The sequence below is a fragment of the Diaporthe batatas genome (assembly GCF_019321695.1).
Source record: "Diaporthe batatas strain CRI 302-4 chromosome Unknown Contig00003, whole genome shotgun sequence".
NCBI lineage: Eukaryota > Fungi > Ascomycota > Sordariomycetes > Diaporthales > Diaporthaceae > Diaporthe > Diaporthe batatas.
Genome location: NW_025408550.1, coordinates 6,421,772 through 6,446,421, shown reverse-complemented (window position 1 = coordinate 6,446,421; position 24,650 = coordinate 6,421,772). Strand labels below are relative to the sequence as shown.

General features: G+C 54.1%; 10 protein-coding genes across 10 annotated transcripts; 4 read left to right on the top strand and 6 right to left on the bottom strand.

Annotated features, from left to right (window-relative positions):
- Positions 1-59: 59 nt before the first annotated feature.
- On the top strand, positions 60-1,552 carry KVR01_003181 (uncharacterized protein; the record flags this gene model as incomplete). Its single annotated transcript, XM_044783650.1, has 2 exons — positions 60-1,433; positions 1,508-1,552. 2 exons carry the CDS (start codon positions 60-62, stop codon positions 1,550-1,552), a joined length of 1,419 nt encoding a protein of 472 aa, XP_044648196.1.
- Positions 1,553-1,851: 299 nt separating this feature from the next.
- KVR01_002265 (uncharacterized protein) lies at positions 1,852-3,872 on the bottom strand (the record flags this gene model as incomplete). Its single annotated transcript, XM_044786114.1, has 4 exons — positions 1,852-2,104; positions 2,265-2,381; positions 3,319-3,505; positions 3,743-3,872. The coding sequence occupies 4 exons, from the start codon at positions 3,870-3,872 to the stop codon at positions 1,852-1,854; spliced, it is 687 nt and encodes a 228-aa protein (XP_044647280.1).
- Positions 3,873-4,679: 807 nt separating this feature from the next.
- Positions 4,680-5,417, bottom strand: KVR01_002003 (uncharacterized protein; the record flags this gene model as incomplete). The annotated part of the gene is made up of 2 exons (XM_044784748.1): positions 4,680-4,967; positions 5,070-5,417. 2 exons carry the CDS (start codon positions 5,415-5,417, stop codon positions 4,680-4,682), a joined length of 636 nt encoding a protein of 211 aa, XP_044647018.1.
- A 326-nt stretch (positions 5,418-5,743) lies between these two features.
- On the top strand, positions 5,744-7,800 carry KVR01_002634 (uncharacterized protein). The gene has a single exon (XM_044785435.1). It carries the CDS (start codon positions 6,630-6,632, stop codon positions 7,629-7,631), a length of 1,002 nt encoding a protein of 333 aa, XP_044647649.1. The 5' UTR covers positions 5,744-6,629; the 3' UTR covers positions 7,632-7,800.
- Positions 7,801-9,031: 1,231 nt separating this feature from the next.
- On the bottom strand, positions 9,032-10,158 carry KVR01_003382 (ubiquinone biosynthesis protein COQ4). The gene is made up of 2 exons (XM_044783107.1): positions 9,847-10,158; positions 9,032-9,781 (listed from the first exon to the last, which is right to left on the bottom strand). Exons 1-2 carry the CDS (start codon positions 10,067-10,069, stop codon positions 9,114-9,116), a joined length of 891 nt encoding a protein of 296 aa, XP_044648397.1. The 5' UTR covers positions 10,070-10,158; the 3' UTR covers positions 9,032-9,113.
- A 158-nt stretch (positions 10,159-10,316) lies between these two features.
- Positions 10,317-12,345, top strand: KVR01_003210 (uncharacterized protein). The gene is made up of 3 exons (XM_044790513.1): positions 10,317-10,662; positions 10,723-10,892; positions 11,023-12,345. Exons 2-3 carry the CDS (start codon positions 10,769-10,771, stop codon positions 12,150-12,152), a joined length of 1,254 nt encoding a protein of 417 aa, XP_044648225.1. The 5' UTR covers positions 10,317-10,662; positions 10,723-10,768; the 3' UTR covers positions 12,153-12,345.
- A 139-nt stretch (positions 12,346-12,484) lies between these two features.
- Positions 12,485-16,357, bottom strand: KVR01_004001 (uncharacterized protein). Its single transcript, XM_044788809.1, has 4 exons — positions 15,786-16,357; positions 15,084-15,624; positions 14,407-15,017; positions 12,485-14,183 (listed from the first exon to the last, which is right to left on the bottom strand). Exons 2-4 carry the CDS (start codon positions 15,509-15,511, stop codon positions 14,038-14,040), a joined length of 1,185 nt encoding a protein of 394 aa, XP_044649016.1. The 5' UTR covers positions 15,512-15,624; positions 15,786-16,357; the 3' UTR covers positions 12,485-14,037.
- A 1,610-nt stretch (positions 16,358-17,967) lies between these two features.
- Positions 17,968-20,717, bottom strand: KVR01_003762 (uncharacterized protein). The gene is made up of 4 exons (XM_044784794.1): positions 20,173-20,717; positions 19,982-20,113; positions 18,476-19,891; positions 17,968-18,391 (listed from the first exon to the last, which is right to left on the bottom strand). The coding sequence occupies exons 1-4, from the start codon at positions 20,402-20,404 to the stop codon at positions 18,243-18,245; spliced, it is 1,929 nt and encodes a 642-aa protein (XP_044648777.1). The 5' UTR covers positions 20,405-20,717; the 3' UTR covers positions 17,968-18,242.
- Positions 20,718-21,052: 335 nt separating this feature from the next.
- Positions 21,053-22,951, top strand: KVR01_002480 (uncharacterized protein). Its single transcript, XM_044793857.1, has one exon. It carries the CDS (start codon positions 21,801-21,803, stop codon positions 22,863-22,865), a length of 1,065 nt encoding a protein of 354 aa, XP_044647495.1. The 5' UTR covers positions 21,053-21,800; the 3' UTR covers positions 22,866-22,951.
- A 173-nt stretch (positions 22,952-23,124) lies between these two features.
- Positions 23,125-24,424, bottom strand: KVR01_003833 (uncharacterized protein). Its single transcript, XM_044789508.1, has 4 exons — positions 24,150-24,424; positions 23,922-24,088; positions 23,585-23,733; positions 23,125-23,529 (listed from the first exon to the last, which is right to left on the bottom strand). The coding sequence occupies exons 1-4, from the start codon at positions 24,209-24,211 to the stop codon at positions 23,443-23,445; spliced, it is 465 nt and encodes a 154-aa protein (XP_044648848.1). The 5' UTR covers positions 24,212-24,424; the 3' UTR covers positions 23,125-23,442.
- Between the last annotated feature and the right edge of the window lie 226 nt (positions 24,425-24,650).

Here is a 24,650-nt window from a genome sequence, read left to right as displayed (position 1 = left end):
CTACCGATCTACTGTTGCAGCTCCCTCGTTCAACGTGTGTTGACGAAGGGCTCTTCGGGATGTTTTTCACGGGCACGCTGCAGGAGGGCATCTCCAAGGCACTTCAAGAGAGCAAACTCGTGGTTTGCTTCGTGACAGATGAAGAGGAGGAGAGCACGACCTGGGAGAATGAGTTCCTCACCGACGAGGCCGTTGCGCCCTTGGTCGAGAAGGACGCCGTGTCCTTGCGGCTCAAAGCCGGTTCTCAGGAGGCGGGCTACCTGGCCGCCATATTCCCCCTGCCCAAGAACCCAACCCTGGTTGTCATAAAAAACGGAGAGTTGAAGGAGTACATTTCCGCAGGCACGCCCAAGGACGAGTTCGTGAGGCGCGTCAGCGGGGCATTCCACGCACAGGCGGCCGGTGCTACAACCACGACTGCCGAGACGCCATCGTCGGATTCCCAAACCCCCGGCGAGAACACACCGGCATCATCAAGCACCCCTTCATCATCAGAGCAGCAAGGTCAATCCTCCGTGGCGGCCGCCACTCGTGAAGCCGAAGTGCGACGGCAGGCGGCCCGCAAGGAGCGAGAAGCATCGGAGAAGCGCCGCAGAGAGAAGGAGGAGGATCAGCAGGCCCAGGACCCGGTGAGGGCGAAGCAGAACGACGCCAAGAAGAAGGCGGCTCAGCAGCTCGCGGAGCGCCAGCGCCAGGCTCGGGAGGACCGGGCGAGAGTGCTGAAGCGCATCGAGGATGACCGGGCAGAACGCAAGGCCCGCGAGGAGAAAAATCGCGTGGCAAGGGAGATGGAACGCAGGGCGGCCGCAGGTGAGGACGTTGAGGAGATCACCGCTGCCGCCGGAGAGCCCGCACCGACCGGTATGTCACGCATTCATGACCAATGCGCCCTGCAGGCTCGCCTGTTCGACGGTTCAACTATTCGCACACGGCTACCCGCGAAGGCCACCCTGAGCCGCGACGTGAGGAAGTGGATCGATGAGAGTCGCACCGACGGGAGCCAGCCGTACTTATTCAAGGTCATCCTCACGCCGCTTCCGAACCGATCTATCGATCCTGCGACGGAAGAGGAACAGACTCTTGAGGAGCTGGGCCTCACCCCGAACTCGACACTGGTGCTTGCACCTGTTGACCGGGCTGTGCCCGCATACCCAAGCATCAACGCCGGCCTGTACAACCTGATCTCGCACCTGATCGCTGCCGTGCTGGCGTTCATCGGCGCCATCCTTGGAAGCATCACTGGCGCTGTCACAGGCTCTGGCAGCGCTGGAGACAACGGTGACAGTGGGGCCGGACAGCGGACCGCGCCAGAGCAGCAAGACCGCAGCCAGGGCCACACGACTGGGCGAGACGGGACCAGTGCGAGCCGGATCCAGAGGTTCCAGAACCCGGAGGACAGGAAGAGGGACCAGCAGCTTTACAACGGAAACTCGGTGAGTTGGCCTACGTACCCCCGTCCAAGAGCGGTTGTGCATCGCATGGATAGAGTGGAACTAACAGGTCACAGCTGAACTTTGAGCCGAGAAATGACGAAGAGGACAAGGACCAGTGACGCCTGGGTCATGGTGACAGGACTGCTGCTGGCTCGGTGTGTTTTTACAATGTGTATTTACTGATTTTAGAAGCAAGCTTGGTAATTGCCGCGCCGTACCGCAGTGCAATGCAATCCAAATAGATGCTCTTCATGAGTTGAGATGCCCCAGTACTTCTCAGCTGTCCCATTACTCCACGGCCATCCTCCTTGCCATGTCAATGACCTGGCCTGTGATCCTCTTGCCGCGCTCGGAGAGTCCAGAAAATCAACGTGATGTGCCCGACCTCGTTGTCCAGCCGCCCGTCTTCCAAACCGATCTAGTACTGGCTAGCGGCAGCCTGGCAGGCCTTGAGCTGGTCCATGTACCAGCCGCAGATGGACATGTTGCCTTGGTGCTCGTCCATGCAGTTGGTGAAGCTCTTGGTGGCGAGGGAGCAGTTAGGGCCCCACTGGTCGTTCTGGGTCTGCTGTGCGGCCTGGGGCGACGCCTGGGCGGGTGCCTCGGCCGAGCCGCCACCGCTGAACAGGCCGCCGATCGCGTGGCCGATGGACGAGCCTACGGCAACACCACTGTAGACATTGTCGGTTAGCAACAACTTTCTTTTTGTGACGGACCAAGAGATGTATATCTGTCTCCCATCTGTTCCCAGGTAGCCGATTCACGGGTGCATCACTCGGGTCGCGCTGTCTCTCGGCGGGGGAACATCACAATGCTGATCAAGGGCCAGACGTACGCAGCTGTGGAGGCCATCTGGCCGAACAGACCCGGGCCCTGGGAGGCCTGGGGGGCAGGCTGGTGGGGAGCCTGGGTGGCGGGGGCCGCGTAGGTAGTCGCAGGTCGGGTCTGCTGCTGGGAAGTCGGTGCAGCGGGCGCACGCGAAGGGACAGTGGGGCGCGAAGGAGCGCGGCCGGCGGATCGTTGACGAGGCATTGTGGTTGTGTGTGTGTGTGTGTGTGTGTGTGTGTGTGTAGTTGTCGCGACGAGTGTAGAGAAGGAGGAAAGTGTTACGGTGGTTTTTTTTTCGGGGGGGGGGGATGTATGGGATTGAGGTTGAGGTCAAAGGTTGGAGAAAGACCCCGAGGTACAACTTACAACTGGATCGATATAATGCATTCGCCTAAGAAAAATCATGTTTAGGTAAGCCCGGAAACCAATAGAACCGTGCTGATTTCACCTGTGGACCCTGGGGCAGACATGGGGCCCAGGGTAGCTGCAGAGATGTATGTCATGCTCCACTGGATTCCCCGTGCATATGCCATTTCGGACCAGCCCCCTTCTCCAGGGCAAGTTGATGGAGAGACAGGCCACATGCTTGAATTCTACGCAGCTGTAGAGATTTTAAAAGTTGATTGGAATTTACGAAGGTCCCTAATTGTAAGAAAGAACCGCTCGGCAGCTTCCCGCAAGATCAAATAGAGTGAACTTCCGAGTCTCAGGTTCCACCACTTCCTTGGGGTCGACCTCGTCTCACGACTCTTTTTGGAAGTCTGACTTGTAGTACTCAGGGCCAACACTAGGAACATAGTACTCCGCGTAGGAACTTTTGTAGCCAAAGATAATCCTTCCGATAGTTGCCAAAGTAAACGTAAAAATGGCATTGACCAAGCACCTTACCTTGTCACCACCAGGCACCCATAGAAAGTCACCAGGCATCCAACAGTCTGTGAGGAATATACAGAGCTGCAACAAGCTTGGCGATACTCCTGCCACCCTGCAGTCGTCCAGGTAGGTCAAGGTGTTGCTGAAGAAGCGCCTCTCCATCTCATACCGCTGTGCATCGTACCGGTACAGAATCGACAGCGGCTCTGTGCTTCCCGGCACGTTCTCGAACCTGTGTGATACAAATCTGGGTATGGTGATGTCGTCTCCTGCCTTGAGATATATCGTTTTGCCTCGAAGATACCACAAGCCCTCCCCCGACTCAACGTGGAAGGATTCCGTCTGTAGCATATGGTAGTGGGCAATAGGGGCTTTGCTGATGTATCAGTGTAATGGTCTCGCTCAGACGGAACGCACTATGAAGCATGTATTTCAACATAAAGTAGCAGGACTCTAAACTATGAGATGATGGCGAATCTCCGCCATTCAAATCACAACCTTGGAAGCCCAAGTAACAACAGCAACAGAAGCAGAGAAGGCAGATCCGCACGCACCCATGAAACTGCGTGTACCATCTGACCAATTGTTATCTGGCGGAATGACCTGGCGGCCAAAGAATTTCGTGCCCGGGGCAAAAAATTCATTTACCGCACGACCGTCATCGTATAGGATTGGGTTTAAGCGCGCAACGTGGCTACGGGGCACTTCGGTGGGCTTCAGCAGCTGAAAGAGCGGCATATTGATTTGATGATTGATCAAGAAGGCTGGAACAAGTTGACAATTCGTGTGGGACAGCAGAGAGGAGTTCGTGAGTGTAAAAATATCTATGAGAACCTCGGGTCCGAGCTGAATTTAAAGCCAACCTCACCCTTCGGCGCTTGGCCGGGGGCATCGCGGCTGACATCCAGCGCTACTACTATAGTGTAAGGGCGCAGACCATTCCTGCGGGGCCATCGTGGAGAGTCGCATCGCGGGCACCAATGTGACGGGGCCAAGCACAATCTGACGCGACCAGAAGACCACTTGCCCAGAAAGGGATGAAAATTACCCAGGACGTGGTGTGGTGACTGTCTGCTGCATTCATTTTCAACTGCGGCGTCGTGACCAGTCACTAGAGCTACACGAGTTCGTGTTGATCTCGACTGGCTTCTGTAAGCTGGCATAAGCCCTTGTAATCAGATCACCCTTCCGGGTCCTCCAATCATTCTGCGCTTGAAGTAAGTGAATGAACGGCCGACGTGTCCGGCCGGCCATCCTTCAAAGTTGAAGGGTATCTCTTTGTCCAACCATGGTGCTAGACCACCCTGACCAGTATTCAAGATCAGGCCATTTGAAGCTTCGACCTGGGCGAGATGCCTCTCTATCTGTTGATGTATATTGTCAGTGACCGAAAATGAGCACTCGTCTATTGCCCGCTTCGTACCTGATTCAGTCATGATGCGCTTCATTCAATCTCAACTTGCTTGTAGCCGCTTGCCAGCGGAACCTTCCAAAGCATCCGATTGAGCGACGTGGCACACAGAGCAGGATTGACCTGATCCTGGCTCACTTCCTCTTGTCCTTCTTAGATTTCTTCTTGTCGCCCCTGCTCTTCCTGGCCTTCTTTCTATCGGGTTCGTTGACCTCTCCTTCCTCCGCGGCGCTGTTGGCAGCCGAGCTTTCGGCAGCGGCGGCTTTTGAGCTCTCGGCGGATATAAGATCGGCGACCGCGGAAGAAGCGTCAGAGTCCTCAGCGGGCCGCTTCTTGTTCATCCTGGCCTGGATTGCCGCTTTCGCACGCTCCTTTGCCAGCTGCTCCTTCAGCTTGGTATCGACCTCCTTGTCGTCACCAGCCTTGAAATTGGTCAGCAAAGAAGCGCAGTAAAGACGATTGTCCCGTTTGAAAATTCAACATGAAGCGAGTAGTCAACCCGCACCGCTCTCGTCCTCACTTACTAGGTCGGCCTTGATAAAACGAATGGCAGCCTGCGTATTCACGCTCTGCGTCCGCTTCTCGGGCGGCTCCTCTGCCTTCTTGATCTTCTCATAGTACTGACGCACGCGGGTGAGCTCCGTGAATACAGGATGCTCCTTGACGTCCGTGCCGTTGAGGCGCAAGGCCGAGAACAAGGCCGTCTCTATCGAGTACGTGGCGAGCACGTACAGCTTGGCCTTGTCTAGCAGGGGCAGCTTGGAGGCGACTTCGCCCAAGTTGGTCAGAATTGGCTTCAACGAGTCCTCGAGCTTGTCCAAGTCGCCGTCGAGACGGTCGAGATGGGGAGTTATGTCCGACACATCAGCCATGATGTGCGACCTCGCCTTGCCACTGCGAGGAGGTTTTGGATTCTCGGTGAGCCCAGATGGCTTGACAACTAACGATATTTGGATGTCAGTGACTCCAAGTGCGGTGTGCTTCGGGTCGCTGTCGTTGCCTTTCCAAGTGAAAACAAAGAGGGCAAGCGACCGAGGTTTGAAAAGTTCGATAAGACTGATTTGGCACATGGATAAGGTACCTAGGTACGTACTACGCGCAGTCTGTACCACCCGAGCAGCGGCGTGTATGTGGGCAGGGATGTGAAGGGTCGTTCCGGAGCAGTGGGTCGGTTAGATGCAAACAGACCCCTGCGCCTAAAAATTTAGAGGATCGGTCGGACCTGGACCGCATGGAAAATGTCGCCGTCATCCAGGCCGACGTCGAATTGAGACCTTTGCCCCTTGCGCGAGGTCGAATATTCCTGGCTTCCCTCTTTTGAAAGAAAATGACACAGGAGACAACCCCTCCTGTCACCGGATGACCCGACTCGGCAAGCACTGCCCACGCTGAACCGTATATCCATCCGTTCACGCCCATCCAAGCAACGGGCACGAGAGCCCCCCCTCAGACCTTCGAGTCCGGCACCAGGAGAGCACCTTTGACGCCTTGAGCTACTCGAGGCGCTTGCTCAGTCTCGACCACGCGTCTATTTTCGGGCACTACAGTACTATGATCCTCCAGTGGTTCTAAACAAGCCGTTCAATCTGTATTCCCTACGCAGCAGCCTACCGCGGTCGCGGGTGTTTGCGCGAATACCTCACAGACACACGTCATGGAGCCGCGGTAGCATCACTGGGGGCCGGGGGGCCACACGGGTGTATTCCTCAGATCAAGCCGTCGCCGTCGCCGCCACCGCCGCTCCCGAAACACCATCTGAATCCAAGCCTCAAGAAGACGCCCAAGACCTCCCGGACCAAGGGCGTTATGACCCCTTCTCGAAGCGTCCCAGCCTCCGAAAGTTGCTCGACGACATTGGCGAGCAGAGCCCGGATGAGATAGATTCGATTGCCAACAAGAAAGAAACCCCCATAGGACTGACCTATTCTACTGATCCCAGAGGGCCGCGACCACTACCGCAGGATGAAGAATGCAGGCGTGTACACATCTTAGGATACGACCCACGCGCATACTATATAGCCCACGAGCTGGCTGGAAACCCCCACCTCGACCCTGTCAAACTGCTTGTCCACAAAAGAAACGTCATGAGGTCATGGGAGCTGGAGGGTCAGCAAGTGAGCGTGTGGAAGGGGGTTGAGAGGAGCAGCCGCGGCCGAGGGCGCGCCGAAGCCGAGTGGATAGGACGGGGCCGGAACGAACCCAGCAGCGAGCACATCGACCAGTTGATCGTAACCCTCGCCTGCGGTGTGACCAAGAACGCTCTCGAGAACATCGTGCACAGGATCGATCAACGGACGACTATATGCCTGGTCCAGGATGGGCTGGGGGTCGTGGAGCACTTGAATGCAGCCCTCTTCCCAGACCCGACAACGCGGCCACACTACGTCCTGGGCCACATGGCTGCCAGCCTCGGCTACAACAAGAAGTGGTTCTTTGGGGCCAAGGTGAGGGAAACCGGAAAGCTGTACCTGCACGCCGTGGAAAGGGGCATAGATCTGGACCCCGTATTCAAGTTCCACCCGCCCATAGAACGGCGGTCCAATGCGACACAGTTTCTGCGCACTCTGGTGACGACACCTGGACTGCACGCGGGCGGGTATAACCTGGAGAACTGGCTCATCAAGAAACTCCCGGCACTGGTCTTCAACAGCGTCATCGACCCGATGGCTGTCATACTCGACACGACGTACGACAACCTCCCGCGCAACGAGCACGCGATCCAGCTCGCCGACGAGCTGCTGGACGAGCTGTTCAACGTGATTATGGCGCTGCCCGAGCTCACCAACTCGTCAAAGGTTGTGAAGCACTGCGGGCTAGGCGAGCTGCGCAAGAAGACCATCAGGCGGCTCTGGGAGAAGGGCTCATCGCAAAGCAACATGCTCAGCCGCGTCCGAGCGGGTCAATGGGTCGACATCGACTACATGAACGGCTATTTCGTCAGGAGGGGCCAGGAACTAGGCATCAGGGTCCCGCAGAACGAGATGGTGGTTGACATGGTCAAGGCGAGGATAGCGGAGCGGAGGGAGGAGATGAGCAGCAAGATCCCTTTTGAGTCCGACGACGTTTCGAGACAGCCTGCCTTTTGATGCCTGTTGAAGGCAAAGATTTATATAACGATTGGATCATCGGTCATGCATAGCGGGGACTTTGTTACGAATGAATGAAGGGACCATTGCACGCGTAGTTTAAAGTGCCCCCCATCGTATTACACCTCTCATGTCACAAGACGAATAGCAGCACTTGAGATATTATAAGCAATGTTTATTTTTACATGCCTCTACTCTCTGTGCAACTACCAGCCAGATCCCAACATCTAACTCTAGATGTGCCTAATGTATGACTTTGTGTCTACAATTTCCAGGCATGGTATGGGCAAGAAAAATCACTTCCTGCTCGATGATCGTGGCCCATTCCATACCTCCCCAGTGGCCTACTTAAGTACCTAGGTAGGCACCTAAGTACATAGGTAACTAGGTAGGTACTTAGGTACTTGACGCGGTAAAAGTATCTGACAGGGGTTGGTTGACCCCGCCAAAACTCCATGGTGGAGAGCATCGATGCACGCAAGCTTCCCAGGCATCTCCTCATAACTTGTCCCAACTCTGCCCGGTCATTCCAAAGCCTGCAACCATGGAAGACGCAGAACTCGAACAGGTGCGGGCGGTCTTGGCCCCAACCACTGCTGGCTGACTGGGACGTCCTTGCTCACTTTCCATGCCAACAGATCCGAAAGGCTCGTTTGGAGCAGCTCAAGGCGCAGTCCGGTGCGGGAGCCGGTGCGGGAGCAGGAGCAAGCGGCTCTGGTCAGGGCCAGGGCGAGCAACAGAGGTAAGTGATTGCGCGCAGGACAAGCAGTACCTCCTCGGGCGGCTTCATGCTAACGACCGTCCGTATTGCAGACAGCAAGAAGGTATGTAAATACTATTCCAGCAGGCGCACATCGCCTGCCTACCCTCGCACCCTCGCCCAACGAGCGGCCGTCACGCGACCCCTCGCACCAGCGCAACAACCAGGCGGATGGACCCCAGGCTGACTCGTCCCCAACAGCCGAGGCGCGGCAGTCCATACTCAACCAGATCCTACACCCGGAGGCGGCGGACCGCCTGGGCCGTATCCGACTGGTCAAGGAGGAGCGGGCAGCGGACGTCGAGAACAGGCTGATCATGCTGGCGCGGTCGGGCCAGCTACAGCAAAAGGTGACCGAGGCTCAGCTCAAGGACCTGCTGTCCGCCGTGTCGGCCAACCAGGAGAAGGAGAAGATCGTCGTCAACCGGCGCAAGGCATGGGCGGACGAGGACGACGACCTGCTGGATCTGTAGTGTGCCGGCGCGTGTGCACATGGACCCACGCCTCGACGGGTCGCCAAACAAAATCAAGAATGTCTATGGAGTCATTGGGACCGTGAGGCCCAACAAAACGCGATGCGATAATGATACCTTCAATGCGATGTTTTTCTGAGATGTTTTTCTGAGATGTTTTTCTGAGATGTTGGTTCCCCGGTGTTGGTTCCCGGGTGCGGTATTGATTGGTTCAGTGAGGATGATGTGATGGTGCCCGCATCTACGGTGCTATACACTGAGCACTGGCTCCCCCTCCCCAGCCGCCCTCAGCTCCTTGAGCCGCTTCTTCTCCTCCCTCTCCCTCTTCCGGATGGCCCTGAGGTCAGGCGGCTGCTCGACGCCCAGCCGGGCCCTCAGCCCGTCGACGTCGCTCTCGAGCTCCTCCTCCCAGTAGACATTGATGACCTCCTCTGCGCGCCATCCGTTGCGCAGCGCCCAGGGCAGGTAGACGGACGCAAAGCGGCGCCTCTCGCTCCTCTTGAGCGTGAGGGCGGCGAACATGCTGAGCCCCGTCATGGGCAGGCCCGTGTTGGCCCACTCGAAGGCCTTGAGCGCGACCTCGCCCTCGCGCACGATGGGCAGCCCCGTCAGCGCGTGGTAGAAGTCGTGGCACTCGCGGTAGCGCTGCATGACGTATGCGCACTCCTCGTCGTCGATGTACCGCACCGCAGACCGCGAGTCCGGCGTCACGCCCTCGCGGTCCAGCCACCCCACGTACGTCCGCCCTACTGTGTTGGCCGGCAGCGAGCGCAGGCGAGGGAGGTCCAACGACGCAGACGTCAGCCGCGGGCGGTCGCGCAGCATGCGGCGCCCCGTCGGGGAGCGCAGCATGGCGTCGCGGAGGCGCGGGATGAAGTAGGGCGTGGAGGTGGCCTCGGCGAAGGCGGCGATGAGGTCTGCGTGCGGCCGAGGGGCGTGGTCAGCTCCAGGCAGTTGGGTCGGCAGGGGAGAGAGTGCATACCTCCACGGTACGGGTTCACCAGCGACATGATTCCGGAGCCAATCGCCAGCCCTGCGCGCTCGACATGTGTCAGTGGCACGTGGCCCGGGTAGTTTGGCGGGGGCCTGTTGAGGACGGAAAAGGATCGCTGAGGGCTGCGCGTCGCGACGCCGACAGTGGCGGCCTTGCAGGCACCTTGGCTGCCCCGGCAGAGGGTCGATGCCCTCGGAACTGTCAACCTCATGCTGGTCTTATGGCTGGCCACTGGGCGACCATGTTGTGCGTTGTGCGTTGTGCGGGTGCAAGTTCGGCGCAGGCGGAAGCAGGCGGCCGAAGTGGTTCGATGATGCGCCGGGCCTGGGCAGGGAGCTCCGGCCAGCTCTCGGGGCGCCTGGTCCTACTACTGAGTGGGTACCTCGGTACTTACCTAGGTAAGTTAAGTAGACTAGCCTCCAGTACTCCGTACTCATATTATGTACCACCACTAGAAAGCCTTGACTCGAGGGTGGCACTGGACGAGCCTCCACTCTTCTTTCTTAACTGAAGCCCTCTTTTCCTACTATGCATGGCTACATTGTTAATTGTTCATGATGGATGCTAACCGTGAGTCACCTGGTGCTGCTGTACGCAACTCTTCCGTCTGATCTCGAAATACTGTATCTACTGTGGGTGGCCTCCTGAAAAGAGTCATTTTTTGGACCAGTCTCGGCCCTGTCTTCATCTTCACTTACTTAAATCCATATGCATGCCCATACCTTGAGTATTTATAACTGAGCAGCCACTCTGCTTTAACTGAGGTTCAATCCAACCTCAATCCCGGCCCCGAGTGCGCCGCAGGTAAGCATTCTGGACGCACCCATGCTCGCACCCTTCGGATCCATCACTGACCTGAGGCAGGGCACTTTTATCTTTTTGTTTCCTACAATACATTCCAAGGCTCAGGATGGCCCTGAGAGTGGAGGACAAGCTCGAGGAGGTCCATGAGGAACTTCTCACATGGGCCAATTCCATTGGTGTTGAGATCGACAGGATACGTCCTATGAGGATATCCGGTCGTGGTTTTGGAGGTCAGTCGGTGTTCACGAGTGTGGCAGGCACAGTGTGCATTTGCTTCGTCACGAACCCCCGGCCCCTACTCCCGTTCTCTCGAGCTGTGCTTGTGTGGATCGAGAAAACCCCGTCGCTGACAATTCACAGTCGTGGCTACTGATTACATCCCCAAGGGCACCGACATTCTCACCGTGCCCGTCTCAGCACTTCGGACAAAGGATACTGTGCCCACTGCAATCGTCACAAGTCTACCCAAGGATGTCACCGTCCATGGCCTACTCGCCGCAGACCTTGCCCTCAACCAGGCCGCAAATGACACAACGTACAGCAAGTGGCAAGCGGTAGTCCCGACGGTCCAAGATATCCAACTGTCAATGCCACTCACCTGGCCAGCCTCGTTGCAGTCCATCCTCCCCGCAGGCACCAGCCACCTCCTGGACAAGCAGCGTGCCAAATTTGACAAGGACTGGGACACCGTCTCGGCGGCATTCCCGATCGAGGCCAGGGCCAAGGCCAAGGGCGGCAAGGTGAGAAAGGAGTGCACGAGGGACGAGTACCTGTACGCCTGGCTGCTGGTCAACACCCGTACCTTCTACTTCGTCACCCCCAAGACGGAGAAGCTGCCCAAAGGGGACCACATGGTCCTACAGCCAGTGGCAGATCTCTTCAACCACACGGACCGGGATGGCTGCGACGTCACCTTCAACCATGCAGAGAGTTTCGCGTTCCGGACCACGCGCGACTACGAGAAAGGAGACGAGGTCCACATTAGCTATGGCTCGCACAGCAACGACTTTCTCCTGGTAGAGTACGGCTTCATCCTGGCGCAGAACCACTGGGATGAGGTCCGCCTGGACGAGGACGTGATCATGCCCGCCCTGTCTCGGCGCCAGCGGGAGGAGCTCGAAGACGTCGGTTTCCTGGGCAACTACGTCCTCGACAGCGACACGCTCTGCCACCGGACCCAGGTCGCGCTCAGGCAGATGGCTGTTACGGGCAGGTATGGAGGCCTGACCATGGACGAGTGGCGCAAGTTTGTCAGCGGGCTCGACGACGGTGAGAAGAACCAAGCCAAGGTCGATGCGCAAGCAGTCAGCCTGCTGAAGAAGTATGAGGCTACCATCAAGTCCAAGGAAAAGGAATTGAAGAAAGTGAGGATTCGAGACGAGGATGGAAATGAGGAAATGAACGAGAGCCGGAAAGAGACCCTCCTGAGGCGCTGGGGCCAAATACGGAAGCTGGTCAGGACTACGATTGAGCGCTTGGAAGACGAGTGATGGTGTTGGATATGTATGCTGTCTGAACTTCCTATCAATGGATGATACCCAGAGTATACAACTCGGGATTGGCCAGCGCGCTTGTGATAATCAGACACGAGGCCATGACCAGTACTAAGCCACAAATTTCTCCTTAAAATAGATATTGTGCTGGGACTTGGTTCTTAAGACGGCCTTACCCATACAGATTGACCCCTCCACTATCCTCAAACCGTCAAGCTGTCCGTCCGTGTTCTCAGCCCCTGAAGGCCGTTTGCCTCTCAACACCTATGAGTTCTTTGGTTTACCCAATCTCAATCTGGACAGTCATAGGCGGAGACTGTCAAACAAATTAACTCCCAAATGCATTCGTGTGTATTGGATTTAAGCTGTAATATCATTTGCAGTGTCCCTTCCGCACTTCTGGCCTCCTGGTAGTAAGTAAGGGAAAAGGAGCAACCTATCATTGATTGTTTCAATTGCTTTTCTGTTAAGACTCAAAATCCCCCTTAGACAGAGGGAATGCCTACTGTTGCCTGACAGACAACAAGGACTTTCTTTATCAGTGAATGTCCTAGAGTGAACCTGTAACTGATTTCTATAACACTACCGACTGCTTGCTTGTGAGAGGGTGTGCTTTGGTGGCATAGTATACTGCGTGGTGAGGATGTCTGCAGGTATAGTTGCATGTATCTGTACCTGGGCAGATCTCCTCTTCATACCGTGCCCTCACGGACTCACCATCGAGCTGCTGAAAAATACATCTCCAGCTCACCCTCCGCATGCTCCGCATGCTGCTAGACTGAAATCCTGGCCTTTTCTTTAGGGTTGAGCCCTGTCTTCCACAGTACTCGGCTATGCATCTCTTCTCAATACCTGCCTTTAAACGCCTTTGAACATGAATGTGTCGTCAGACTGCCGTATTCACCATGGTCAAATGGTACCCAAAACACCACTACACCACTATGCTTGAGAACAACAATTACCACCATACAATTTTACCAATAAAGAAGCAGCAGGTGGTTCAGAGGAGAGTTGCGGGCTCACCCACGATGCCACAGCAACCAGGTAACATCCGACTATTAAAATCATCGAATTTCCATTGCCTTGCCTCAGGGGAGCGAGGCTACCATGTACCATCACCCTTGAAATGCAAATTTAGTAGGAAACAAGTCAACAAGTTTACGGAATCCCTTGACCCCCCCTGAAAACGCCATTCCTTTGTACTGAGAAAGTGCTTGGGGGAGGTGAAATTGCAACTGAGGCACGTCAGCCGTAGGAATTCTAGGGCTCTGCTGACGCAATTCGCAATTCCTGTCTTGGTGGGATGAGGCGTGCAAGGCCCCAAAACAAGTAAAAGCGGGACGCCGTAATACGCGAAATCCCGTCAACAACCAAGTGGTCGAGCCCACTGATACCCCTGCAGTGATTGATGCTCAATATTCGACGTCGAGAGACGCGACGTGGCCAATGCGGTTAGGGAGTGTGCCGTGCGATTGAAATGTGCTGTGGCCCTGGGGCTGTTGATTTTGCAAGAAGAGCCCCGGGGTGGTCCCATTCTTGAGTCGCTGATTGCGAAATCGGAAGTGCAAGAACAACTCCGTGCCGCAAAAAGAGCGCACCAAGCTGCGAAACTTGTTCAACGCAGTCGAGTCAAACCCCACATGCTCGTCCACCTTGCTTCGGACGTGAGGGGGTTGGCGAGTTCCTCGATCTCATAGTAATACATTGTTGTGGTAAAGTTCCAGCGGGCTCTCTAGTACGCGGTTGTTCCACTGTTCGGGAGGCGTGAATAGAAAACCGCCGAGATAACCCCTTCGTCAGGGCCCGATGGCAGCGCAAGGTCGATTCGAACCCAGACGCGGTGGGAAAGCTATGCGGAAAGTGCGGACAGCAGAGGAATACTCTACTCGCCGCGCGGCCTCTTGGTTCCGTGAGGGTTTCCCCATTCGGCCCCTCCACCACCGCCACCACCAGCCTGTCCGCCAAAGCCTCCCTGGTTTCCGCCACCGAAGAAGGGTTGGGTGTACTGGCCGGGCATGTTGTTGAAGCCTAGAGACGCGGATTAAGGTCAGTTGCAAACGAACACACGAGGTACGACGGAAAGAGCGGAAGAATAGCAGGAGAACAACAGCAGAACACACTGAAAAGAGACAAGCGCGAAGCAAAACAAAAACAGGTAGCAAGAGCAGAGCGATGGGTGCGATCGCCACGTCAATCCAGGAGTAGTACCGCGAGAAGCTCATTGACAACTCCACAGCATGGGGGGACTCACCACCCATTGGACCCATCATGTTCATACCCATAGGAGGCATGGCGCCCATACCCATAGGCATTCCTCCCATCCCCATGGGCATACCACCAGGATTCCCCATCATACCTCCGCGACCTCCGCGCATGGGACCCCCCATTCCGGGCGTGCCACGGCCCATGCCGCCGCCGCGGTTGAAGCCAGGCCCGCCGAAGCCTCCGCCCATGGGGTTATTGAACGCGCCCATATTGTTGTTAAAGGCACCCATGTTCGAATTCCCATAGTTGGCATTGAATCCGCCACGCATCCCGCCACGGTTATAGCCACCTCGGCCTCCGCGGAAGCCGCCCTGGAAGCCTCCACTTCCGCTTGCTTGGAATGAATTCGCCTGTCCAATGTTGTTGTTGAAGTTGCCAGGGCCGCCAGGGGCACCGCGGCCAGCGTTCTCGCGAGCACGCTGCGGCGCATCTTTAGGAAGGGTCTTGAAGGGGTTGTTGCCTTGGGCATGGTAAGAGACGTTCGGGTGACGCTGCTGGCCGTGGCCGGATCCGCTGGTGTCGCTGCCGAAAAGCGAATCTATGTGTCGTTTCGTTGCGGTTGCAGCCTGACTCGATGCGAGCTCGACGTAGGCTTGGCTGTCGGACAAGAATTATCAGCCGGGACAAGCTCGTTTCGGTGAAGTGGAATGGGTCTTGACGCACCCTTTGCTCTTGCCGTTCACCTTGTGTTCACTAAACGTAATTTCCTTGAGCTCTTCCTCGCATTCAGCCTCATGGACCCAATTTCGAATTTCATCTTCCGTGTTCCACCACTGGAGCTCCGAGATCAGCAGTGCTGCTGTGGCGCCAGGGTCAACGGGGCGGTCGTCTGGCTCCGACTTGCGCTTAACACCATGGTGGGGAGCAGATGAGCCAGACGCTGCCTGGTCATTGTTCTGCTCGTCATTGCCGTTGTGACTGCCATCGCCATTGTGTGCTTCGTTTCCTGTATCGCTTAGCTCGGGTGCTCCGTTCATGGGAGTATTCTCGCCGTAGTCTTCCGAGCCGTCCTGCTGGTGTTCTTGACCGCCATCCTGCGCCTGGGCGTCGGCGGCCTCGTAGACGTCAAAGTCATAGTTCTCGTCGGCCATTGTAGGAAGCCTAAAACGCGATCAATTGGAAACGAAGAAAGCGAGATTCTTTGTTGAAAGAGGTGTATTGATAGTCTTGTCTTGCAGGGTCAGAAGTACAGGAGTCCAGTCGTCTGTGGTCGCCGCCTTGCAATCAGTAATTCGGAAGACAATAAGATTTCCGGCCAGGTTGCCGCCAACGTCAGAGCGAAGTGCAAGCAGGCTCGAGGATAAGAAGGAAACGGTGACACAGGGATAGAAAAACATGATGGGAGACAGAGTCATCAATACGTACACTCCAGGTTTCGACACACAAGACTTTGACCCCCAGACAACTCGACTTGAAAATCCCCTAGCTGACGATCCTTGAAACGATTCCTGGTATTCTTTCTTTCTCTGGAGACGAAGCTCTGTGCTTTCAACCTCCTCTCCAACTCTGACAGCCCTGGGATGTAAAGTGTGTACAGGCGGCCCTTGAAGCACTTGGGATCAAAAAGGTGATGGATAGCTGAGATTTTGCAGTGTGATACTTGTTGGAACCCCCAAATGCTGGTTGGAAAGCGTCTTCAGAGCTGCAGCGCCAACAGCTAGGCTTATGTTGAGGAAAGCGCAACCAGTGATTCGGACAACTGTGCCGGCAATGCTTGTGGTGAAGCTGGCTTGCAACCTTGCTTTGGCCTATGTGGGCTCGTGGATTCCTCGTGGAATTCGATCTGCTCTCGTCCAAGGGACGTTTTGAGAAGCGTGCTGTCTGGGGAGGCTGTCTGGGGAGGCTGTCCGGGGCGGCTGTCTGGGGAGGCTGTCCGGGCGGCTGTCTGGGGAGGCTGTCCGTGGAGACTGTTCGCGAAGGCTGTGACTTTGCGAAGGCTGTGACTTTGCGAAGGCTGTGACTTTGCGAAGGCTGTGACTTTGCGAAGGCTGTGACTTTGCGAAGGCTGTGACTTTGGCTCGAAGGGGGCAGTCGCAAGACCAGCAGTCTTGTGGCTGTGACTCGGAACGTTGGACGGCAGTTGGGGCTGTCAATGGCAAAAGACAATGATCAACTTCAAGGGTGGTGTAGTCGGCAATCGCTGGGAGTTAATACCAGTCCAGCCTCGTGGAAACAAACGAAAGGGCTGTCGGAGTCGATGAAAGGAGTCTCCAAGGGATTGGATTGAAGTCGGAGCTTGGAGCTCCTAGATGGCCTAGGCCTGGTCTGGGCCCGGAGCTTCTTCAAGTTAAGCAGTGTTCTCCCTGTCGGGAGGTGGGGGGATCCCCCTGCGTGTTCCGAGTTCACAGATCTCGGTAAGCCGGCATTACTAGTACTGGAGGTGGGCCTTGCTGCACTGCACCTACACCACTACGGGACTGCTTGCCAACTCAACTCAGGTAAGAGTAGTTGGACAAAGCCGGGAAACTTGAAAAGAATCATGCTTTCCTCTACACACGTTGATCCAATAAAAGTAATTCAGTGTTTTAAGCTTCTCCCCCACTTACTTTTCTTAAACCTACCTAGGTACCTAGATACCATACTATACACCTAGGGGTTTTTAAAAATAATATTCTTACTAATACTCTCTAGTAATAACTATAACTATTAATAATCTTTCCTTTTTTAACTAACTTTTAAGTAATAAAAAGATTTTTAAAAAAGATAAAGTTTTTAAAAAAATATTAATTTTTAAAATTCTTTAATATTATACTTTTACTTTAATATAATAATTAATTAATAAAGATTTCTTTTTTTATTTCTTTAATTATCGTTTTTTAAAATAAATTTTTAATTAGTTTTATATTTATTTTATTTATTTTAAAACATTTTAATTAACTTCTTTCTCTTTAAAAATATATATTTTAAGTTTTTTAAAAGTTTTTAAAAGAAAGGTTTTAAAAACTTTTAATTTTAAAGAAAGTTTAATTTTAAAATAATATTAATATACTTTATAATTATTATTAAAAATATTAATAAAAATAATTTTAAGGTATTAAAAACTATTTAAAGTATTATTTTAAATTAAAAGAAATAATTTAAAAATAATATTTAAAAATATTAAAAGAATATTATAATAATTATTAATATATTTTATAAATAAAAAAGTAAATAATTTATATTAATTATAAAAACTTTTAAACTATTAGTAAAATACTTTATAATTAAAATAAAAAATTAAAAAGTTAAATAAAATTTACTTTTTTTAATATATTTTATATAATAAAAAACTTTTAATATAATATTTTTAACTTTTAATATTAAAGATATTTTTTACTTAAATCTTTTATAAATAAATAGTAGATCTTTTAAAAGAAAATATATATTAATATTTTAATAGCTTCTTCTTTACTAGTTATAAGGGGTCTAGATGTGTTATAGTTCCTAGGTAAATATCTTATTGTTGTAAGAAGGGAAAAGGGGTCTAAGTAGCTATGGAGTTAGTAGTGAGTTGGTGGTGTTTATATTGTACACTTGCTAAGGTAGATACTGTGACAATATGTGAAGTGTCTCGAGTGTTCTGTGAGATATTTGCCTATTGTGGTGATATAGCCATCTCATGGTGCATTGTGTAGACGGCACTCAAGCAACAAGCAACCTTACCTTGCTGTGCCTCACATTAGGTAGACACTTTTCCCTCTCACTGCCCGAGGGTCCACCAAGAGTGGTGATGACAATACTTGAAATACAGATATACTCCATCTCTTTGGGACTATTTGAATGACTCCTTATACTGGAATTCTTGGCTCGATGGCAACTGTACGCTCGAAAAATAAACAACCGCTAATATTCCACCCCAAAGCTCTCTGCCCCAAGATGGTCGTTCACGCTCCAGCCCATCTTCGGATCATCCACGTCGTCCTCTGTATTCTCGTTCCACGAATGGACCGAAACCGAACCGTAGCTCCTATCAAACCCACCCCACGAAGACGCTGCCAAAAAGCGGGTTCAGTATTTGTCACATCACCTGTCTCAATGATAAATGTCCCACAAATGAGGGAACATGATCAACTTACCAGCAATGATGGGCGCATTGGGGTGCCAGTACGGCTCACGCACACAGCCGCGCCTCCCACTGCCGCCACCGTGCCTCCGAGTCGCCCTTCCCGTCGCCCTGGCCACGTCGATGGTGGACTTGAGCGTCGCGTCCATATTCCACACGTAGACCTTGCCGTCCTGGCTGCCGCTGTATACGTACCGCGAGTCGGTGCTCCCCGCGGGGCTGAAGTGGCAGCGGATGAGCGTGCCCTGCACCTTGTGCCCTCGAAATGTCACGACGCTGTTGTCATCCGGGTGCTGGAACCAGTTGTCCATATCGTAGTCCTCCATCCGGTAGTCGTAGTCCGTGTGCTGCGTGTGCTGTCGCGGGTTGAGTTCCTCGTACCGCTCCGTCGACATGGCCATTCTCAGGTCCCATAGCTTCATGGTCTGGTCCTTGCTGTTGGAGAGGATGTAACGCCCGTCGCCCTTGCTGTCGATGTACGTCAGACCTTCGATGTGTCCGACGAAGGCGCCCGCTTCTCTCCCATCTCCCATCGACCGCCGGTCCCAAACCTTGATCACCTGGTCGTCTGAGCCCGAGTAGATAATGTGGGGATCCTTTGGATCCGCGAAGCATACTGCATTGACATCGTCATCATGGCCCTGGATGTTGTGAAGCACACGGCGGGACTCGATGTCATAGACGATAATACTCGAGACGTTGTTGCCCGCAATGAGCTCCCGCCCGTCACCCGAGAACCGGATCGACCAGATGGCAAAGTGCCCCCGTGCCCTCCATCCCCCCCATCCGGTGTCCCTAGAGCCGCTGCCCAGGTCGAGCGTGTAGGGATCGCCCTTGTCATTCGGATCTGTGGGAGCGAAGCACACATGGCTCTGCAGTGATGTGTAGGCAAGCCACTTGTTGTCTGGTGACAAATGTGCGTCGGTGAGCGTCCATTGGCCCCAGGGATAAGTGACCGTCTTGTAATACCGCCAGTTGTACGGGTTGCTCGTGTCATACATGCGTACTTTGAAATCCTTTACGCAAGCGTAAAAGAAGTTGCCGTCCTCGCTGAACTGTCCGCAATATACGGGAGCATTGTATTGGACAATCATGTCCGCTTCTGAAGTAGGAATCATCTCCTGCGCCATGGCGGCCTGGTTGATCCGCGGGTTGCCGACGCCGAGTTCCCGGTCGAGGATGCGGCGAGCGAGTTTCTTCCTGTGCCGGACGGCAGACCTGTCTGTTGAGCCGAATGCGCCCGAGTTCATCAGCTCGGTACCCTTGTCGCTGGGGACCTTGGGGAAGCGATTAGGATCAGGGGGCTGCCGCCTCCGACGAGGTCCGGGCCAATCCTCGCCCACTTCATTGAAGAGTACGTGGCCGATGTCTCGGCTGTGGAAGAGGGCCATTAGTTGCTGTGCTGAGAGATGAGGTGCCCCAATCCGTCCTATTGATGCAAGTCAGCTCCAATGTGGCCGATGATCCACGCAAGATGCGATGAGTTGAGTATTTTAAGCTTTCTTGAAGCAACACTTACCCAAGAGGTTTCCGATTGAGATGGTCACTGGTCTTCTCTCCCCCTGCGCCGCCTCGTTTTCGGCGCCGTCGCCTTCCTCGTTGTCTTCTGATCCACCGTAGACAACTTCGACGGTGTAGCCGGTCTCGGCATCTGGCAGTGTGAGTGGGAACCCAGAGAATCGACGCAGGAATTGAGCGGCCACCACTAACCGTGAAATGCATCCTCATCATCCTCATCCTCGTCCTCGGCGCTCTCGTCATCTTCATAATCCGAATCGCCCTCCTCGTCGTCTTGGTCATCCTCTGTGACCTCTGTCGCCGGCTCGAAGACGTCATCGTCGCTTTCGGATGAGTCGTGAGGTTGAGCTCCGGAAGACTGCTGCAGGCTCTCACCGAAACCGTTCTCGTCCGAGTCGTCCTCGTGGGGGTATCTGTAGCTCATCTTGGCCAGCAATAGAAACAGGTCCCCAGGCCAGGGAATGGGTGGTTGTGATGTCGGTCGGTTGATCCGGAGTTGGCTTATATGATAACGGTCAGCCCCGGAGCTCTTATCGCAACTGAGACGGTTCTCGGCCTGGCACTTGAGTAACTCCAAGGCCCACTGCGGGGTGAGTGATAGTCAGCCAGACAGCGGTTTGTGAGCACCGTCAAGGCACGATCAATCACGAAAAGTAGACTGCAGCTCGCTTTATGGTTGAAGAGACAAAGTGACACCGTTTGTTGGTTTGTACACATGTCCTCTGCCAAAGCCTCAGGGTCGTTGACGACATTGCGGGATGACAGCTCGAAGCCCGAGTTGGGGAACCTGACATCGGATTTAACCCCGGATTTTACGGGCTGGGGTCAACACTTAATAAGTACCTAGGTAATGCATTTCCGATCCGATACTAGCAGAACACCAGAGAGCTTTCTCGTTATCACTCGTCCTTTGGAAGCATTAGACCATTGGACTGGATCGGGACAAGATATGCTTTAACGAGAAGCTGTTACGGGTCGGATTTCAGTGTTGGGCTAGCATGGTGAAGAGCGCGAAGCCGAAGGCCGGGCCACACTGATCTGAAGGTCATCCTCCTCTGCGGTGTGGAGGGAGAAGGGGTCCAATCGCCTTCTCAAAGCCCGGAATTGGTACAGGTTTGATGTGCCCAGATCTTCATCCGCCTGCAAATCTGACAGCCGACTTACACGAGCCTCAAAGCCGCAGAGCAGGTCACCTTGCTCGTGGGGGCTTCCCAAGCCCTACGCCGCCCTGCACCAGTCCTTTGGGCACCGTCAATGACAAAACTCTGTAGCCCAGAAATCTCCCAGCAACTTGGCCCTCATCTCCGTCTTGCCATATTGCTCAGCCTACACAGCCTCCTTCGGTCACCTGTGATGGCGCCCGTATCCGCTGGGGATCGACAAGACAGCACGGATAATTTGCTTTTGGGGAATCTTGCTGAGCCCCAGCCCAGACTCTTGGTGACGAACCGTTTCGCTCCGCGTTTCTCGTCCACGCTGAGCCCGCGTGGCCAAGATGGCCCAAACTCCAAGCCCGCCTCTCATTCGGCCAGGACTGCCTACCAACCTGTTGTGATAATCTAAGCCCCATGGTTATATCTCCGTGGCAGGAAAATGGTATGAGCCCTCGCAACTAGCCGATCGCTGCGTCTCCATGGCTTGGCTTGGCTGCGGACATCTTGAGTCTATTTTTGACGGCGTGTGGGCAAGGCAGGACGGAAAAGTCTTGGTCGCGTTCCTCTGTCTTATAATTTGTTCCCTCGTCGTCGTCCAACATGGCATGGAACTCCGTTTCACACCTCTGAATATTTGCCAAGAGCCTGAAGTCCCGAGAGCCCATCATGCCGGAACATCATGAATTAGACATCGCGGCCCTCCTCCTCCTGCTGGCAAAGAAGGCCGGAGCCGCAAGCATCGGAACAAAGCTGCAACTGAGACAAGATGACGACGGCATTGACACGCCAGATGACGATGACGATGCTGTCCCGGTCCCGGCCCCGGCCCCCACAACCACAGACCCAGCGACAGCAACCACATCCGCAGCCTCAACGAGCACCGATGCTGCGAGTTCGGCCCGATCACTCGACACGGGCTCCAAAGCTGGGATCGCAATTGGTGTGATTGTGTTTGTGATCTTCCTCGGGGGTGTCGTATTTATGTACTGGAGACGGCGGGGGCGAAGATGGGGGCGGCGGAACAAGAACAACAACAACAACAACAGCAACAACAATAACAATAACAGCAACAACAACAACCATGAGGGCCATTACCCTAACCAGCCCAACATGGCGATGACAGCACATAATGTAGCACGCAAATCAGTCAGCGACTCCTCGCCGCCGCTTGGTTCGATCTCACCGCCGTCGACAAACCCAGACGCCGGCCGACCATGGTTCGACAACGGGCACGGGAGCTCCGAGCTGCCCAGCCGAGAGGCCAGGGACGGGGTCGGGGGCTGGGTCTATGACAAGGCGGAGCTGAGTGCTCCCGAGGCGGGGAGTGCGCAAGAAGCACCGGGCCGGCCACATCCTCATCACCAGTACCACCAATATTCGAACTCGACAGAACTACCCACCGCAGGTAATCAGATCCACGAAATCCCGGAGGCCAGCGCATGCTCGTACGCACCGGTAGAGCTGCCCGCTGCCATGCCGGACCACAGCTTCAGGTACAGCGGCTTCACGGGGTTCAGCGGTGGTGAAGGGGAGGATATCGGCAGGAATGCCAGCACGAGGACCAGCAACACAGATGGGTCTGCGAATAGGAGAGAAAGCCTAGCGCCGACATTCACAGTGTCATCGCCGGCGACGACGGTTGCGGAGACTGTCTCTGATTCTGGCTATGGCAACCAGGTGTCACCAGCTTCTCCATACGCAAGAAGCGCGGCTGGTGGCAATACGATGTAGACGACTTTTGAATTGCGACATCTGGAACCTTGAATTTGACTCTGGCCTACGCCGAAGCGCAATGAGCAGAAATTGTTGAATCGCGGCAAGCATGCGAGATTTCATTCTCAATCGATTATTATTGCGCTTTCCGGAGCTGTTTGTGCTCCGCATTACTCGTCAGCCAGGTCATAGACTCCGTGGGGGACGTGGAGATGTCGAGAGCTTTTCCCACATGATCACCTTGTTGGGCATACATAGTAAGCCAGAGGAAAATGGATGCGCCCACAACCTCAAGGCGTGGATTCTTGGTATATGACCGACTGTTGGCAGATCGTAAGCTACCTAGGTAGGGTTTCCAACTTTCATGCAACCCAGATAGAATACAAGTATTGTCTAGTACGTGTTCCCAGTAGGGTTCCGCGCAACGGCTTAGCCAACCATGGTCATGCTTCGCAATGTGGAACTAAGAATTACAAGCAGCCTCCCTGTCTGACATTCGGCTATAATTATTCGCATCGGTCGAGGATCACCGGTAAGTTGTTATGATGATTCGTCCATAGTCGTGGGTAGATACAGACGCAGCTGAAAAAGTTCTTCACTGGATCTTCTTCGTGCTTGATACAGGATCATCAGGTCCAAAGAAACCTAGCAAATACGCCGTCCGTGTCAAGCAAAGGAAAGCCTCGGAGTCCGTCAGCAAGCCAGACGTCGTGTCACTCGGAGAAAAGGAGGCTTACCGTAGCACCTACGTTGCCCCAGGTCATTGAGTTCCATGAGCCAACATCTATGAACCTCTCAAACCCCAGGCCAAAATAGCACACCGCAATGTGGCCGATGTCTGCGATCCAAAGCGCAATGAGGTACCGCCGCACCACACGGAGCTCAGCTATTAGCGTTTGGAGTCAGCCATCACAGAAGTAAAGGGGTAGCTGTATACCAGTACAGGAAAGAGTCAGCCGCACGGTGTACGTAGCATGTCTTGAGACCTGCAGCCCGTGGAGTCTTTTTTATATTGATTAAGAATGTGGTATGCTTGTTCTAAAGGGGCAAAAACTGTATCGAAAAGCTGCTTACTGGTTGTGTACAGCACGGCCACGGCAGCGAGGAACAGTAGGCCGTAACAGTTGCCGAGCTGGAGCGCCACAAGTCGGGAGTTGTCGTCCACAGTGAGGCTTGGTGTTGAGGTCTGCTCCTTTACAAACCAGGACGGGTCTATCGTGGCTCCGGCCCAGCCGGCGATGCTAGATTGCGTGTTAGTTCTGGATTAAGAAAAGGGGCGCATAGCGGTCTCTTTTGGCTTACAGGCTGAGAGGCTCGAAGGTGGTGAAAATGAAGCGAGGAAAGGCAGGCAGGTGTGACGCCATCACGACTCCTACACGTGATGGAGGTATTGCGTGTTTGCACTGGGTGAGTGGGAGGCAACTTTGATTCTGGACTCCCCCAAAATTATGACGAGGTTGATTCGTCAACACTATGGTCTCACGATAATGTTGAAGGTGGTGAATGCAAATACGCTCGGAAGATATCTCATATTGGTTGCGTCCCAGCGGGCTTAGCCAATGGACAGGGCGGACGTCGTTTGAGATTCGAGGTGCGAGATGTTGAGTTACAAGTCCAAAGCAGTACCTGGGTGGTGATAGTGGCGCCCCATCTTGGCCCCCTGCAAGCCCGGGGTTGTGGGCGGGATCTTAGCAATGGACGGGTAGTGGGTCTGTATCGAAAACAGCCGACAACAGCACGTTTTCTCCAGCCCCCTGTGGCCTGTCAGTCTCCGACCAGACCATGCGTGACGACAAAACGGCC